General features: G+C 35.7%; 1 protein-coding gene across 1 annotated transcript; it reads left to right on the top strand.

Annotated features, from left to right (window-relative positions):
* The first annotated feature begins 117 nt into the window (after positions 1-117).
* Positions 118-14,330, top strand: LRRD1 (leucine rich repeats and death domain containing 1). Its single transcript, XM_019716725.2, has 5 exons — positions 118-2,058; positions 6,538-6,736; positions 10,702-10,863; positions 12,926-13,043; positions 14,144-14,330. Exons 1-5 carry the CDS (start codon positions 118-120, stop codon positions 14,328-14,330), a joined length of 2,607 nt encoding a protein of 868 aa, XP_019572284.2.
* The last annotated feature ends 4,957 nt before the right edge of the window (positions 14,331-19,287 follow it).

Genomic DNA, 19,287 nt, shown 5'->3' with positions numbered 1-19,287 from the left:
TGATATTTTTATTTCATCTCTTAACATTTGTTTTCTAGGTTCAAAGGAAAAAATTAAACATGAAAATTAAAATCGAGTTACAATCTTGTATTGGTATAAAACATATCAGCAAATAAGATGTCTGAAAAGGAGGATACTTCAAAAGAGATAGAGGACAGCAGTAGTCAATTTAGGACAGAATCTAAATCACAGTTGGTGGAAAAACCTGGATTTATTAAAGAAATATCAAATTTGTTAAAGGAAGGTTCTGATGGGAAACCTTCTGACCAGATTGGTGAAACACATCCTAGAAAGGATACATCAGACAGACATGATGATACATCCTCCTCTGGAAATAAGCCTAAGAGAAATAAAGAACAAAGGGAAGCTCTTCAATTTTCTGAAACAGTCACTAGCTATGACAGCTTGCAATTAATAACTGAAACATCACCAAGTCCATCATCATCAATAACGGAGATGACTGCTGAATATGAGGCTTCTGTTGACTTCCTATCTCATGAAACATTAGGAAAAAACAGTCTACAGCTCTCTGAAGAAAATGAGAAAGGACTTGGCTTAGGGTCAGATGACTTTACAGTCAATCTCAAGGCCAAGGGTTTACAAGAATTCCCCAAGGACATTTTAAATATAAAATATGTAAAATATCTGTATTTAGATGAGAACAAAATCAAAAGTTTTAAAGGAGCAGACTTGGGTGATCTGCTAGGACTAGAAATTCTGTCCTTGCAAGATAATGAACTATCATCATTTCCATCTGAAATTCAGTTACTTCATAATTTAAGGATATTAAATGTCAGTCACAACCAACTAGCACATATACCTAAAGAAATATCACAGCTTGGGAGTATCAAGCAGCTCTTTTTAAATAACAATGACATTGAGAATTTTCCTTCTGGCTTAGTAAGTCTTAGAAACTTGGAAATTTTAAGTCTGGCTAAAAATAAGTTAAGACATATACCAGATACTCTGTCTAGTTTGAAAAACTTGAGTGTTCTCACTCTGGCATATAATCAGCTAACAATATTTCCTAAAGTTCTGTGCTTTCTGCCAAAGTTAATTTCATTAAACCTTACTGGAAACCTGATAAGCAGTTTGCCAAAAGAAATTAGGGAGCTTAAAAATTTAGGAAAACTTTTAATGGATCACAATAAACTTACATTTTTGCCAGTGGACATTTTTCAATTGCTCAAAATGCAAGAACTTCAGCTGACTAACAACAAATTAGAAGTTATTTCACACAAAATAGAGAATTTCAGGGAACTTAAGATTCTAATACTTGATAAAAATATACTGAAAGAAATACCAGAGAAAATTTCCCACTGTGTAATGTTGGAATGCCTTAGTCTTAGTGATAATAAATTAACGGAACTTCCTAAGAACATCCACAAGCTTAAAAATTTAAGAAAACTCTGTGTAAACAGAAATAACATAGTGAGAATACCTGAAGATATCTCACATCTTAATAATATGTTCGGTTTAGAATTTTCAGGAAATACAATCACAGATGTTCCTATTGAAATAAAAAACTGCAGAAAAATAACTAAAGTTGAATTGAGTTATAATAAAATAATCTATTTTCCAGTAGGTTTGTGCGCTTTAGATTCTCTTTATTATTTGAGCATTAATGGAAATTATATTTCAGAAATACCTATGGATATATCTTTCAGTAAACAACTGCTTCATTTAGAATTTAATGAAAACAACCTCCTCATGTTTTCTGAGCACTTTTGTTCTCTAATTAATCTTCAACACCTGGATCTTGGTAAAAACCAAATAAGGGAAATTCCACCATCTATTTCCAATATGGCATCACTCCATGTTCTCATTTTATGCTGTAATAAATTTGAAACTTTTCCTATAGAAGTGTGTACTTTAGCAAATTTGCAAGTACTTAATTTTTCAGAAAACCAAATACAGAAAATTCCTCCAGAGATCTGTAACTTAAAAGAAATCCAGAAATTAAACATCTCAAGCAATCAATTTACATATTTTCCTACTGAGTTGTGTCAACTTCTCTCACTGGAAGAGCTGAATATAAGTCAGATAAATGGGACAAAGGTAAGAGAGTGATATTTTGGACTTGGGGGGAAGGTGGGACTGAAGAGAATCAGAATCTAAGCTGTATGAGTATATGTGTTTTAAATTTAGGTGGAATATTTTATTTTTAAAAGGATAGGTTTTATATTTTAATCCCATACTTGGCTTACAAATGCACTTCTCAACACAAAAGTTTTATAGGAAAATATTTCATTAAAATGAAATGCCAAGTAAAGCTGACAATTTTATATATTTCTTTTTATTTCAGTTAAATTATAAAAATAGTTTCAAACTTATGGATTAATATAAATACATTATTGGAGGAAAATTGAGAAAAGTGAAAAAAAAATCATTCCACGAGCACATTACTGCAATATAACTGTACTGGTCATATGTTGACAACTTACTTTCAGCCTTTTTTTTCCTTATGTATATAGTTTTCTAAGCAATTATAAAAAGACTGTACATTCAAGTTTAAATTCTTTCATTTTCACTTAATGTAGCATAATAATTTCCCCGTGATATAACATAATCTTCCCAATAATTGTTATAACCAACACGTGATTTATGTAACTAATCCTGTTAAATATTTAGGGATGTTGTAAATTTTGTTTTTTTACCTTTTTGATGAAAACTTTACTGAAATAAATATAAGAAAACCGACTTAAAAGGAGACTTTACAATATTAAGACTCAATATTACAAAGATGCCAGTTCTTCAAAATTACTAAATTCAATGCAATTTAATAAGACTCCCAAATAGAATTTTAATATAGAAATAACAAACTCATTCTAAAGTTCATATTAAAGGATATAAAGTTCACATTTTAAAAAATCACCAAGAAAAGCAAAGAACAAGGGCGGGGGCAGGGGGTATATGTGACACGATACACAATTAAATTAGAACAGCACTCTGTGCTCAGGTGTAGACAAACTGAATCCATAGAAGAGCAACATTTAGAAACCTTCCCATGCATCCAGGGCAGTTTATTGAAACATGATGTGACCTTTTTTTTTATCAGCAAGGGCTCTTCACTGGATGGTGTTATGTCCATTTGCTACCCATTTAATTGGGAAGAAAAAAAAAAGTTTAGATCCCTATTTCATATTTACTAAAAAATCAATTCCAGTTGGATTAAAGATATAAAAGCAAAAGGCAAGATGTTTTTTTAAGGCATTGGAAGAACATATATAATTCTTTTTATGATGGAAGGGTGAATATTTCTAAAGGTGACGCAAAATATCCCATCTGTAAAGAAAAGGTTTGAGGTTTGACTCTGCAATTATTTTCTATAAGACAAAAGAAAGCTTACAGTTTAGCAGTGGGCTATGACAAAGCATTGCAACATATTAACAAAATTGGTGTCAGATATAGAGACCCCAACAAGTAAAGACTGAAACCTCCCATGTACATACAAAGGCGGCAGTGTGCTTTTCTAGTTTTTCCAAAATAATTTTAAAAGATTGGCAAAGCATATAAATAGTTCATTCACCAGAAAGACAGATAATTGATAAACACGAAAAGGTGCCAACCTCACTGATACTCAGTGAAATGCAAATTCGAATAACCCGGTTTCACTCTTGCTGTTGGTATCATGTGGCTTTCTTTTCTGTTAGTCTTGCTGGAGGCTTATCAATTTATTGATCTTTCAAAAAAACCAGCTTTTGGCTTCATTTGTTTTCTCTGTTGTTTTTGGAGTTTTTTCCAATTTCATTAATTTCTGTTCTTTTCTTTTTCCTTCTTTCTGCTAGATGAGGGTTTATTTTGCTCATCCTTTTCCAGTTTTTAAGATGGAAGCTTAGACTATTGATCTAAGAACTTCTTTCCTAATATAAGCACTCAAGGCTACAAATTTCCTTCCAAGACGCGTTAGCTGTGCGGTTATGGAGTATATTGTTTCATTTCCAACTGATGTGCAATTTTCCTGTTACCTTCGATTTCTAGTTTAATTCCATTTTAGTCAGAAACATACTCTATGATTTCATTTACTTTATTTTTGTTAATGTTTATTTTATAAACCAGGATATGGTCTATATTTTTATTTTATTTTATTTTTTATTTTATTCTATTGGGGAATATTGGGGGACAGTGTGTTTCTCCAGGACCCATCAGCTCGAAGTCATTATCCTTCAATCTAGTTGTGGAGGGCACAGCTCAGCTCCAAGTCCAATCGCTGTTTTCAATCTTGAGTTGCAGGGGGCGCAACCCAGGGATGCTGTAATTTTTCATCATCACAAATAATGCTGTGAAGACCGTCTTCATCAATATAGCCTTTTTCATATTTTATTATCTCTTTAGGATATTTTCCCTTAAAAATTGCTAGATTAATGGAAATAAATGTTCTTTATAGCTTAGCATTTCATTTTACTCAAATTCTAAGAGTGAATTTTATGAAATACTTTTTCAAAGTCAAAACATTACTGATGTATATTGAGACACATTATTGAAAAGGACACGTGGCTATCTTTAATGTGATTGTCAGTCAAATTAAAGTCCTTTAATAGAGGTCAGACTATTATCTGCAGCAAGATTTCCTGAAGTCTGTTCCTAAAATAAACTAGTGCCATGAGCTGCTCCTGAAAATAACTAAATAAATAAATGGGTAAACGGGTTCCTATCGTCAAATAGCTTCGAGAAGCACTGGGTTCTCAGAGAATCACAATGAATGTTAGTGTATTAAAAGTTGTGAAGAGTCCTGCACTCAACAAGCTGGTTTGTGTCTATTTAACCCATATTTCCCAAACTTACTTGACCTTTTTGAACCTAACACATGCTATATAGAACCTTTCCAGAAAGGTTATTCCGGGGAATAGTTGCTTGAGGTAGAAGGAATGAATAATGATACACGTTGTGTTTTAAAAGTTGCTCTTGTATTCAAAGACACTTTTTCTGCATTATAATCAACTAATTGCTTGGCTAATTTGTAATCCTCTCACTTTCTCCTCCTGTATCTTACTGTGGAAGTCTACAGGTTGTGTTCTTAATTTTCTCTTTTTTAGTAACTCCATCCTCTAAGACTACACCATACACATGACTCAAATCTACATAACTGGAGCTGATCACTAGTGGTTTAGTCCCACAGTTCTTGTTCTTTTAGTCTTCTATTGTCTATACTCAACATAACTTCAAACTCATCTATCTTTCCAATGTAACTCCATTCAAAACCTCTGCATTTGGTCCTGATGCCATTTTCTTCAAATCTACCAATCTAGAAATCATGGAATCATCTTTGACTGTTGCTTTCCCATCACCATTATACTGAATCTTACACCAAAGTTGTCTCATTTTGCCTCTGAAAAAGCTCTTGGATCATTCTCCCTTGTTTTCCAGTGTCACTATCTCACACAGTGTCACCAGTCTTGCCATAGCCTGGTTCCATATTCCTTCTTCAAACATATCTCCCTTTGCTTCCTATCACCTCTCTTTACTGGTCAGCTTCTCCCTGGCCATTTTCATGCATGATACTTGTCTTGCCTTAAGTGTCCTGTAATTTCTATCCAATCCCATTCATCCTTAGGATGTCATTTGAGTCCCACCTGCTACATGAAACTTTCCTTTAGTCCTCTGATTTGTACTGATATACATCTTCTAAACTTGCATATATCTGTTATTGTACTCTGACATTGGCGTACCTATTACTTAATGCTATTTCTTGATGGTTTCATATACGTATATTTTGTTCCCTGAACTAAACTGTAATCTCCTTGAAGTGAGGGACTGTCTCTTATGCTTCTTTTATATCTGGAAGAACAATGAGCACAATATCCAGCATTTACTTTGTTTCGATATTTCTGAGGGACCCATATACTCAAAATTCTTTTGTTCATGCATAGAACTTCCTTTATTTCAAAACCAATTGTGATGGCCTTATTTCTTTGAGTGTACATATTTTTTCTTCACCTTAGCAGAGTATCTTAATTCCTGATATTTTGCATTGCTTTTTGTACTAGGAATTTTTATTTTAGGCTGCATTGCCAAACTGTGTGATTCCATTCTAAAGGGGTTTATTGAGTGTTTACTCAAAATGCACAATGCTTAGGAACACACATACAGAAAGTATAAAAGGTACATCATGTCATTTAGAAATCCAAGGAAAACACCCAATGGACTAATAAAAAGTAATGTTGGTAAGAATAGAAAAAAAGAGATCAAATGTGGGACAGAATAATTGGGAAAGACTTCAGGGAAGAAGAGAATAAACCAAAGCAGGGTCAGATTTAAGGAGGAAAGAAAGAGATAAGATGGCAACGAAGAGAGTCAGAAAAGAGGGTTAGCAAGCTCGGGGTTGAATTGGTAGCATGGGTCAGACTGAAGAGGTCGTAGGATGCCACACAATATGTCGTGGGTTTTAGCAAGGGAGTCGCAAAGGAATTTGTGACATCGTGAAATATCTCCTTTTTAAGACAAAAAATAAAAATCCCTCCTTCTATTTGATTTTAGAAAAAAATATTAGCTGTAGAAATATTTATTAAAAATATAATTCTTTAATTTTTGTTACAGTTAACAAGACTTCCAGAGGAGCTGTCTAATATGACTCAACTTAAAAGACTTGATATCTCAAATAATGCAATCAGAGCGATTCCAACAAATATAGGGAAACTGAGAAGTCTGGTTAGTTTAAATGCATACAACAATCAAATAAGTTATCTGCCACCATCCTTTCTATCTTTAAATGATCTCCAGCAACTAAACTTGAGTGGTGAGTATCAAGCATAATCAATAAGTAGAGTATTAGTGTCGAGGTTATAAATTTTACTGACAGGACAGAATGGCAAACAGTCAACATAATGTATTAAGTGCCCATTGGAAGGGAATGGCTATCGTAGGTAAAGAAAATGTGAGTAGAGCATAAGGTCCAGTTCTTTTCCTGAAAGAGGTTATAATCCAGCTGGGGAACCAGAACATATTTTCATTTCTTTTCTGTCTCCTCTGCCTATACCCATTCATTCAGTATTTCTTCCCTCCTGAACTTGACACTATTCATCACCTACCTACACAACCTTAGGTCAGCATTTTCTCTGTTTTCCCTTCTCCGCTGGCTACCTGATCCTACTCCTATACCCTACAACATTCTAATACCTTACAGTCTTTTACAAAGTCAATCACTACAATAACAAATTTAAAAAAGTAAATCATTTACTCAAAAGATATCAGAAAAGATTTCCCAAAGCACAACAAACACTATGTTTCCCCGAAAATAAGACCTAACCGGAAAATAAGCCGTAGCATGATTTTTCAGGATGCTCGTAATATAAAATAGGCTCTACCGTATTTTCCCGAAAATAAGACCAGGTCTTATATTAATTTTTGCTCCAAAAGCTACATTAGGGCTTATTTTATATTACGAGCATCCTGAAAAATCATGCTACGGCTTATTTTCCGGTTAGGTCTTATTTTTGGGGAAACACGGTACTAGACTGGTATTTTGAAAAATATTATTATTATGAAATATTTTAAACTTACAGAAAATAATAAACACCTACATACCTATTCCCAGATATAAAGAGTGTTACGGTTGTGTGATATTTAGTTGAGCTATTTTTAATTAAGAAATAAAATAATAGAGGTGAAACTTTTTGTGCCCAAACTAAAAGTAACCATTTTGTGCGTATCTTTTTTCCACTCATGTTTTTATACATATATATGCATGTATATATATCCATACAAAGTACTATTTTGAATTTTTTAATTGTATTAAATCTTATACTATATGGTATGTAATTCGCCATTCTGTAACCTGCTTTTTTCATTTGTCATATTTTAAAAATTAATCCACGTTAATATATACATAGACCTATTTCATTCATTTGAAATGCTTAATATTCAATTATATGGTTAAACAACAATTAACCCATTATCCTGTTGACAGACAATTAAGCTGTTTCCAATTTGTTTGCTACTATAAACATTCTTGAGCATGATATTTCTGGTATACATCTGCTTGAGTTTCTTTAGTGCACATAGCTATAAGGAGAATTGCTGGATCAGAGGGTATATACATCTTCAGCTTTACCAGATTTGGGGATATTGGGCTAACCACAAGAACAATTGAGTTTATGAAATCATACCTTTCAGTCTAAAGTAGCATTTCTAACTAGGGCAGTCTTAGAGGATTTCCAGATTGAAAACAAAGTTCATCTTTTTGTTATCATAGTACCAGTAGTGCAGTAAAACCTACAGTAATGCATCAATACTTAGATATAATGCAACTAGAACTTATCTCCTGAGTTCCCAGAACTCCCTGTAAGCTGGCTATGCAGGTACACATCAGTCATTTCATTAATTTTGCAGTAAGTTACAATAACTCAGCCCTGCAATTGGATTTTTGGTCTCACTTTTGTGTTATGGCAAAGTTTTACTGTCTTTTAGGGAGGTTATTTATCTGTCCAAGTGTAGGACAGGAGATACTCCACTCACCTACTATTTGTGCATGAAAAAAGGCTGCCTAGTGCCTCCTGGCCACTGGAGAACACAACTACCAACCGGAAGCACAGTTCTCCGTAGGCCTTCTAGTACAGGATCCAGGAGAACGGGACGCTCACAGACTTTTCAGCAGGCTTAGCCAGCTCTCTGTTAGTCCCCATCGGCATTAGGAAAAGACATCAGTCAGGATCCAATCAGGAGACAGAAACTATACGTTAATGACCAAGTATGCTCTTAACTACATAACTGAAAGGGTAAATGAAAATTCTAAGGTTATCACAAAAGTAGCAATGGCAGGAAACAACGGCCCTATGGCTGAGGGAGTAAAGTTGGAATTACTACAACTTAAAAGATTGGAGGAGGGGCCACGCAGAAGTGAAAGTTAGATATCTGAGGATGGAACACTGCTTGGCTAGTGCTGGTTGCTTTGAGCTTGGGGTGTGAGTGCGTGTACTGGGTAAACCGCAGACTGCACTCAGCTGTTTCAATGGGAAGGAACAGCTACTGGTGGGGTAAAAGAGGGTAGCTTGGGCGACACTCAAGAAAAAAACAGTCAAGAAGCCCACAGAGAGATAAGTTTGGAGGCAAAGACTGCACAACTGGCAGGCCCACAGTCACCAACTTTTATTGCCAAATTTGAAGTTAGAGGGGCTCAGTTCAAGTCTTGTAGTTTAATGTTTCCTTCATTCATAAAATGAAGCTACCAGGAATACCCATGCCATAGATTTGGTGGGTGACTGAATGAGATTTTGAAAGCAGGTAGCATACTGTGAGAGCACCATTCAAACAAAAGGCCTCTTGTGAAGAAAAGCCCTCTTGTCACTCACTGCAGTGAATTTAGGAAGCCAACCTCTCCGAACCTCAATTTTCTCATCAGCAAGACAAGAAGGCTGTAACTTCTGCTTGTCCATAGAGTTGTGGGAATATAATTCGGTAAAACTTATGAAACACTTTGACAAATGTGAGACATTATACGAAAAAATGGATTTCGATATTAATTCCTTCCCTCATAGCACGGGTTTTGGAGTAGAAAAGACCTTAGTTAGATTTCTAGCTCCATCATTCACTAGGAAGCTTTTTTTTTTAAATGTTAAACTTCTGTTTCCTAACCTTTAAATAGAAATAATAATATCTCCTCTTTGGATTGGGAGCATTAAGTGGTTAACCAACGACAAGCACAGAAATTGATACAGTGTAGGTTTTTAAAAAATGTTAGCGTCTCTCCTCCAAGGAGCTAAAATACCAAATGAAAGGAAGACAGACGGACATGTGAGTTGCTTGTAGTTTTTCTCAACGAGGAAAGACCTCACAGTTCTCTACAGATCTGCATTGGTAATGCCACCCAGCAGGCTTTCATTCCCTACCTGCAAGACAGCTAGTTATGCAAGTAGAGTTGTATCTGTTGTTCACAGCTGGCCTCTGTTCTGACGTTCAGTGCCTGTGCTAAACCAGTTAAGTATTTTGAAGATCACTACTTACGTGGACTAACATAACAGCCTCTGAAGGGACTCCCAATCAATAGCCTCTCTTCCCTTTGTTAATGCCAGTATTTCCTTTTTACTAATTGTTATTACATTTATTGGGGTGACATTGATTAGTAAAATTATACAGGTTTCAAGCGCACAATTCTATAATACATCATCTACATGTTGCATTGTGTGTTCACCACCCAGAGTCAGTTCTCCTTCCATCACCAAATATTTGACTCCCCTTTCCCTGAAACAGGAAAAGGACATTAATGGAAAATCTAATGACACCCAGAAATGTGCAAAGTTTATCTAATTCTAAGGTACCAGTGTTAATTTCTTAGATTTGATAAATGTAACATGATAACATGAGCTAACATTAGGGGAACCTAAAACTAGATGAGGAGTACACAGAAACTCTACAATTTCTGCAACTTTTCCGTAAATCTGAAATTACTTCAAATAAAAAGTTTATTTTTTTAAAAAATTATCATTATATCTACTCTCTCAAGTCCCTTCCTGAATTATAAGAGGAAAGCCTATCTCATTTTGCCATTCTCTGTGAGAGAAAGGAACCACTGCTCTGTTTCTTCCTCCTTTTCACTCCTAGCAAGTGAACAACAGGAAGAGTTTAGGATTCTTACTTACGATTTGCCAGCATTGGGAGGGTTCTCTGGTACTTTGCAGTGAGACACAGTAGATGCCGCATATGTGGTTATTTGTCTCCACACTTTTCTTTTACAGAAAGGTATAATTATAATTTCTTTTTTATTAGGAAATAATCTTACAGCTCTGCCTAGTGGTATCTACAACCTTTTTTCACTGAAAGATATAAATTTTGATGATAACCCTTTGGTGAGACCTCCAGGGGAAATGTGTAAAGCAAAACAATTGTATACTATCACACGTTATCTACAGAGGGCAGATGAAAGAGATGGTAGGTGATGAGTAAGTGAATTGCTTATAAGTTATTTTCTAGAATCATCTGTACATTAAAAAATAGTTTGCTTTAATTAGAGGCTTTCAATATGTCAGAGACATTAAAATATTTATAATTTTCCCTTTTCAGAAGGAGTTTATTTTGATAATTCAGATTATTTAATCTGGGACTATACACATTCAACCACTGAAAACAGTTAAATCCAAGCAGAAGGGTGAGCTGTTTCCCTCCTAGTGGTTTCATTGCCCTTCAATAGGTTTTTTTTAAAATCATGATTGTGGCCAGATTCAGAGAATCCACACACAGATTTCTTCATCAGTTCTAATCTGTATCTCCATATGTAGTTGTTCTAAAAGTCATTACTTGGCCTTAAGAAGTCCATAGAGCCTTTCCATTGATGCCAGTCAGTTGTTTGCCCACTAGAATCACTGGCCTGCAATCCTCGGGCACTCTTCATTCCTTTTGTCCCTAATTATTTCAGAGAGCAAGTCCATTTTCTTTAAATGTTCTTCTACTGGAAAACATGGAGACTGGTTTCTCCAGGCCTATGGGAGGCAAATTTCACTGTCCAATTCTTTCCCTGGGGCTGGGTTCCCAACAACTAAGCTTTTTCCAGCGATTCTGACTTTGCTCCTCATTGTCAATCCTCATAATGCATCCAGATTTTGGTCCTCCTATTTAATGCAGCATTTAATAAGTATTAACTTAATAAGTATTGTTCCAGATATGGGGAAAGGGAATATACAAAACTGTCCCCTAAAATTATTTTATATCATGTACCCTGTGTATGTAGTCAGGAGTTTACCTCAGCATAACCTCATAATCTAGTGAGCTGGTCATTAAAAATGTGCAGCCACAATATACAGCCATACACATGGCTACCATTCACAAGCTTTTGCAAGACTTGGCCTCATCGATTGGGAAAAAACCTGAGATAAAATTAAAAGTCACAGTAGCTGCTTTTTTTTTTAACTTGCTATGCAAGTTGGTTCTGCTGACTATAACCATAAAAAAGGGACATTTTGTGGTAACTTTATTTCTATAAAATAAAGTCTTTAGGGATTTTCAAGGATCCATAAATAATTCTTGTTACGTAACAGCACTTTAGAGAATGGCTGTCAAGTTCATGATTGAATCTCCTTGCTAAAATTCTGTTACTCAAGTTCTTGAGGAAGGAGGATTCATGTGGTTCTGGCCTCTATGGGGAAAGTGCAAAGGGCAATGGCATCAGATCGAAGTCAGCAGAAACAAGAGAACCCTGGCCATTTACCTCCTTTCCTTACGTCTGAGGGGCCTTCAGACAGCAGGCCTGGTGCCCAGAGAGAGCAGACAGGAAGTCACCATAGAAGATGCGTTTATTGTGCAATTAACAAAGAACATGGGGTCCCTTCCTTAAAATGTTACTCAGAAGACTGGATTTTCATTTATATCATTAGCATAAAATCTAGCCTGAGGGATTATTGGTATATAAAAATAAAAAAACAGAAAACATGGAACATATTTGAGATTATTACAGAGGGGTGGGTGATCACTAGTTCTTAAAAATTCCCAAAGTACCTTGGGTCAACAACAAAAAAATGAGTATAGCTCAAATTAGCTAGAAGCTTTGTTTTTCCTAAACTGAATACTCTCTACTTATATCTAAGCCAACATTCATTAAATGAGTGATTTGAATATAAAATATGCATATATACACAATATTTATAGTATCGTGTCTCTCCGAAAATAAGACCTAACAGGAAAATAAGCCCTAGCATGATTTTTCAGGATGACATCCCTGAACATAAGCCCTAATGCGTCTTTTGGAGCAAAAATTAATATAAGATCCAGTATTATTTTTGGGGAAACATGGTAGATGTGAACTTAGCTTCTCCAGATGGTATATAAAGAAGTTCATTAAAAAGCTATCGTATATTAGGTCTGCATTTTACACTTCCATTGTACTTGACATATACATTTGGTAGGAGCACAGAAGTAAGAAACCTAGATATAATAACTCAAAATACAGTATGTTTTTCAAAAGTGATGGCTTAAATTTTCTTTTATGTTCAAATAATAGAGAAAATCTTAGAGAAGATCTTCAAGATAGTTGCCAACAACATCACTGAAACAAATTTTCAATTTTTGTGTCAAAAATTAAACCTGGCAATCTCAGAAACTGATAGGTCTACAAAGAGGTATGTATGAATGACAACATGTGGTATAAGCTTATTCTCATGTTCTGATTTATATCATTAATATTATATGGTTGTGAAACATTCATATTAACATGAACTGTAATTTGCTGTAAAAGAATGACTTTGGTTTATTATATATATTTGAGATCCATGTGGGTATATGTAGTTGTTATGAGTAAGGGCTCTGAGGACAGACGGCTAGGCTTTAAATCCCAACTAGTTTTGCGACCTTAGATAAGTCCCTTAGCTTCTCTATTCCTTAGTTTCTTCACTGGTAAAATAGATATACTTACTGTGTTTCCCCAAAAATAAGACCTAGCCAGATAATCAGCTCTAATGCACCTTTTGGAGCAAAAATTAATATAAGATTGGGTCTTATGTTACATAAGACCTGGTCTTATATAATAGTAAAATAAGACTGGGTATTACATTATATTATATATTATATTATATTATATTATATTATATTATATTATATTATATTATATTATATTATATTATTATAAGACCCGGTCTTATATTATAGTAAAATAAGACCCAGTATTATATATTATACTTTATATTATATCCAATAAAATAAGACCGGGTATTATATTATATTATATTATATTATATTATATTATATTATATTGTATTACATAAAACCTGGTCTTATGTTGTAGTAAAACAAGACCAGGTCTTATATTAATTTTTGCTCCAAAAGACGCATTAGAGCTGATTGTCTGGCTAGATCTTATTTTCAGGGAAACACAGTACTTAAGAGAGTTGTCATGAGACCAAGTTATAAAGCATGTATCAAGAGCAGTAATGCATTGGTTTATAGCAAATAATTCATAATTATTGTTTTGAGGTCTTGTGTAAATCTCTCAGATCGAATGTTAATTGAATTGTTGATTGTCTCCAACGAAGAAGGGGTGAGATGGGGCTAACACTTACTTTCTATGTTCTAAACTCTGTGCTAAATTTTTAAAGGAACTATCTTTACCAAATAATTTAATCCTCACTTCAATCTGGTAAACTGGCTTAAAAACCTAGATATACAATATTTAGTAGTTTGAAACAATGTTCTTTAAGTAATTATTGTTTAAAAAATTTTTCAGCACTGTTTCATTAAGTGAGCGAGTCCACCAAGCACTTGACAGGTGGAAAATGGAAAGTACCAACTTGTTACTAACCACTGCTGCTTTAAGTGACCAACTAACTCGGGCGCTAACTCTGATAGGAGCATATGAAATTATGGACAAAATCACAGCTTTAAAACTTTTTACATGTACAATTAAATTCTGAATAGTGTATAAATAAAAACTGAAAACTTATGATGCACTTATATAACTGAAACTGGATCTAAGAGAATTGCATGTCATGTCTCTTTTTATGCATTCCTAAGAGGTGATAACAATTTATGGCTACCACTGTAATATGTTATAATAAAATATTACAGACAATGTTTTGTGTATTTGTTCTATTGGCCTAGAATTATGATAACAAATTTTAAAACAAATAATTCCATTTAAAAATTCTTTGTTATATAATTCTTTTACACAACCCCATATTTGTAGATAATAAGGTAATTAGTACATTTCATTGAAGTTAGAAAGCAGAGCAGTTTCTTTTTAGATACTGGCTTAAAAATGGAATTGAATATCCCTACTGTTTCTCCATTTGGAATGGGGTCGCTCTGTTAAACATAAACCAAGGCCAGGGTCAGTAAGCCTCTAGTTGAGTGTCCAGATAGGACTGATGGAGTAGTGTCTTGCCTATCATGTGTACCTTCTTCCTCTATCAGAAACCTTCCTTTATATGGGGAACCCATTTCATCTATTTTAGGCAGAGCTGACTTTGTCATATGCAACCCTCTTCCCCCATCCCTGAAGCCACTAACACCAAGGTCTACAACCCATGTAACTACAGTGAATGATGCAGGGAAAGCCATCTGACTGAGGCCAGGCCATTAAGAGCTTCCCTTGGACCTTTCAGCACAACTATAAGGGAAGATGCACTCTTTCTGCTGGTAGGTTATGAGTCTTGGAGTCTTGTTCTATCATACACAGCTTGTGGTAGTCTGTCTGAGAGCTGGAGAGAGAGAGAGAGAGAGAGACAGAGAGAGAGAGAGAGAGAGAGAGAGAGAGAGAGAGACAGAGAGAGAGAGAGAGAGAGAGACAGAGAGAGACAGAGAGAGACAGAGAGAGACAGAGAGAGAGACCACCTATCAGGGTTTTCCAGAGAAACAACCAATAGGGTGTGTGTGTGTGTGTGTGTGTGTATCTGTATATACAGAGGGTGCCAAAAAATTGTGTACACATTTTAAGAAAGGAAAACTGTATTAAAATTGTAATACTCAATATATACCAATAACAAAAGATGAATACAAGTCACATTTGACTTCTGCAATTACAAGAGGTGCTCAAAGTGGTTACCATCAGCATCCAGACATTTCTAATTACAGCGAACTACTGTTTGAGCAACATTGACCAAAGTGTCCACTTGTATACATGTTTTTGGCACCCCTAGCATGTAGATTTATTATAGGAATTGGCTCACATGGTTATGGAGGCTGAGAAGTCCCACAGAGATGTCTGTAAGCCAGAGAACCAGGAAAGCTGGTGGTATAATTCAGTACAAGGCCAAAGGCCTGAGAACCAGGACTGCTGATGGCCAAAGGCAGTAAAGATGGACATCCTAGCTCAAGAAAGATTTGAAAGATTTGCCTTTGACTTTTTGGACAATTTGGACCCCAAAAGATTGGATAATGCCTACCTAGATTAGTGAGGGTGAATCTCTTTACTCCATCTACGGAATCAAATGCAAATCTCTTCCAGAAACACCCTCACAGATACCACACCTAGAAATGATGTTTTACCAGTTATCTGGGGCATCCCTTAACTCAGTCAAGTTGACACATAAAATTAGCCATCACAGCAGCCATGTCTGAAACTAACAATACTTCTGGACTCTTCACTTTCACTTGCTTAATTCTTATGTCAATTAGATTATGGTAAAATCAATCTTGTTAATATACATTGTTTCACTTAAAGTCGCAGAAATCTACCGACAATGTTAAGTGAGAACTTACTGTACTCTTATCCATACTAGAAAAAGTTTAAAAATAGAGAATTAGGACCTAGGCTTTATAGTTGCAAACCAGGATTGCATGTTGCACTTACAACAACAAAGACAAAATATATACTATTTAAATCCAACCTGCAAAACCAATTCCTTTGTTTAATTTGGTCTCACATCACAAAGTTTACTATATCTTTCAAGTAGAAAGTTATTTTATTAAGTAACAAAAACTGGGCCGGCCCGGTGGCTCAGGCAGTTAGAGTTCCATGCTCTTAACTCCGAAGGCTGCCGGTTCGATTCCCACATGGGCCAGTGGGCTCTCAACCACAGGGTTGCCGGTTCAATTCCTCGACTCCCACAAGGGATGGTAGGCTTCGCCCCCTGCAACTAAGATTGAACACTGCACTTTGAGCTGAGCTGCAGCTGAGCTCCTGGATGGCTCAGTTGGTTGGAATGCAGTCCTCTCAACCACAAAGGTTGCCGGTTGGACTCCCACAAGGGGTGGTGGGCTGCACCCCCTGCAACTAACAATGGCGGCTGGACCTGGAGCTGGGCTGCACCCTCCACGGCTGGGATTGGGGGGACAATAACTTGACTTGGAGGGGGTCCTTGAGGTGCACACTTTTCCCCAATGGTGTCCTGTTCCCCTTACTCAATTAAAAAAAATTAAAAAAAAAAAAGACTTGAATTTGAAAAAAAAGAAGTAACAAAACTGCACTATGTCTAGAATATTCTGAACCACCTGTATTAGGTCTCCTTCTATTCAAAGTTATGGAAACTCAGGTCAGTTTAAGTGAGTGAAAAGTGGAGTCCAGAAGAATTGTTAGTTTCAGACATGAAAAGTGCAGAGTCCAGACTACTCTTTATCAGGGCCACTTCTCAGGGCTTTGTTTGCAGTGAATAACCTTGAGGGATGAGGTAATGCCTCTCTCCAGGATAAAGAGCAGGCTTGTTTACTGCTTGCTATAAAATGGTGAGCTTTCCAAGCTCAATGTTCCTCAACTGTGATAAAAACCCACTCCATGTGAGGTGTCCATTTGGGTCCATATTGCATTGCCCCATGAGAGTTGGATGGCACACGTTACTTGCTGCGCAGCCATACAGTCCTTTGTCTCTGATTTAGGAGTCTTACTTCTGCTACTATATACATGAAATAGCAACATGGTAACTTTTTAGTTTGCCAGTAGGGCAAAATCCACACCCAGACCCAACAGCTGTTTGAGGCAGCAGAAGAACTGCAAAAGCACAAATATGAAACTGTGAGATGAAAGAGGTTTGTGGGTAACGACGGAAGATGAAGTGGTTAAGAAACATAGATCTGATCATGAATAGGGCCTCTTGGTGCTAAGCCAGAAATGCAAACCTTTGAATGTCAGTTGTACTTTATCCAGTAATACATTAATGAGCATAAATGCTTATGTTTTAGAAGCTATGTGTCAGAGAGGCAACACGTATGGGTCCTGGATCCAGGAAATCCTGGGTTTGAAGTGCAGAGCCTATATCTAATATAGGTGTGATGTTACTTAACCTGTCTCAGTTTCCTAAGTTGTAAAATGGGGTATTTGAAACTGAGGTCCCCCAGAAGCAGACCCTGAGAAAGGACTTGGGTACACATCAATTAATTGGGAGGTGATCCCAGGAATTACCAGTAGAGCAGTGGGGAAGTAAGACAAGAAAGGGAAGGAAGTTAATGATGGGGTATTATTGAATGGCTTGTAATTGTGGGCAAAGTAGGGCTCAATCCCTTGGGAACTTGGGGAGAGGGTGTAGAACAAGTCTCATAGAGTTTTTCAATCTAATGAGTGAGGGAACTAGAGTCTTTACTCTTCAATTCTCTTTCATCATGGCTAAGGGCTGCTTCTAGGGGTTCCACAGCACTTCTGGCCTGCCTCAGTCTAGCCAAGAGAAAGTTATAAGGCGGAGAGATACAGGTACATACATTAGGACACGTACAATGTATTCAGAAATATGTCTAGGAGATCTGAGTGTGGCATCAATAGTACTACATGGGGTAATAATATTTTTCAGGGTTGTTGTGGGGATTCAAAAAAAAGACTATTAGTCATTTTGAAATAGGGTGATGGTGTTTGTCTAAGACTCAAGATTTAGAATCCTGTTCTATCATAGCCATCCTCTGATAACCTGGAAAAGACCCCAGGTAGAGAGGATGAGACCAAGCAAATGCTGTTTTGTTAAAACTCTTTTAGTTGCAAAGAATCAAAACCCTATCTAGTTAAGCTAAAAGGCAACCCTACTCATGTAACTAAAGCCACAGAAGACCTAGGTGAAAGTAGCTTTAGCATCAACAGTGAGGAAGAAAAACTTAACAAAACAAAAAGCTTGCAGTGTTTAGACGTTGGTGGCAAAAACTTTTAGAAATCATGTTATTAAATTTTTATTGTACTAGGAAGAGAAGAGTAGGATAGATAAAACTGCAATTTTTTGAATCTTTGAATACAATGCACCTTTAAGAAAAGCTTAGGAAGCTTCCTGTTGAATAATTTACATAAATATTCAATTCAAAACTATCTCTAATTTTCACAATTAAACAATTTCCCACAAATATTTAAAGCAATGAAATCAATTGCTTTAGGTTTAAAGGTTTGATTTGTGTAACAGAAAACTAAACTAGCAAGTTTATTTGCACTAGGAAAACTTTTATTTTCCTTGATTGTAAGGAGCTTGTGAAAAGTTGTCAAAACAAAAGTGCATTTTGGAGGGAGACGTTTTCTTTTGGCTATCGAATAAATATTATGGATAAGAAGCTAACTTCCATTCTTAAAGAGGAAATTAACATTTTTTTCCAAAAATTAGCAAATTTTTTCCTAAAGAATGAGAGTTTTCCTGTTTTTATTTCCCAACTACATTCAGAAACTGAGCAGTATCAGGATTCTTTGCTACTCCCTTGTTTCAGCTTTTGTCTATGTTTTAGCCTCATTTTCTCAGGCTCTTCTCTGTGACTTGGGATGCCTGTTGGGGGCACACCATAAAAATAAATAAAGAGTTGACTTATTTCTCTGTACCAGATATTCTAGAAAAGGAGTCTCATTGGCTTGGTTGATACTATGAGCTCATATCTTGGACTCATAGATTTTAGTGGCTTACAACCAGCTGCTGAGTAGCTTCCTTTATCCCTAAACTTATTTTAAAAACTCTGATGATGGAGAAAGGAAAATTTAAG

The sequence above is a fragment of the Rhinolophus sinicus genome, linkage group LG09 (assembly GCF_036562045.2).
Source record: "Rhinolophus sinicus isolate RSC01 linkage group LG09, ASM3656204v1, whole genome shotgun sequence".
Lineage (NCBI taxonomy): Eukaryota > Metazoa > Chordata > Mammalia > Chiroptera > Rhinolophidae > Rhinolophus > Rhinolophus sinicus.
Note: the sequence above shows the minus strand (reverse complement) of the source record. Positions and strands in the feature narration are given on the sequence as shown.

Bases quoted from the DNA above. Each gene is read 5' to 3' on its own strand.
- LRRD1 (XM_019716725.2), top strand. From the start codon at position 118: ATGTCTGAAAAGGAGGATACTTCAAAAGAGATAGAGGACAGCAGTAGT. The intron at 6,737-10,701 runs GTGAGTATCAAG...CTTTTTTATTAG, and splicing joins CCAGCAACTAAACTTGAGTG to GAAATAATCTTACAGCTCTG. The intron at 13,044-14,143 runs GTATGTATGAAT...AAAATTTTTCAG, and splicing joins ACTGATAGGTCTACAAAGAG to CACTGTTTCATTAAGTGAGC.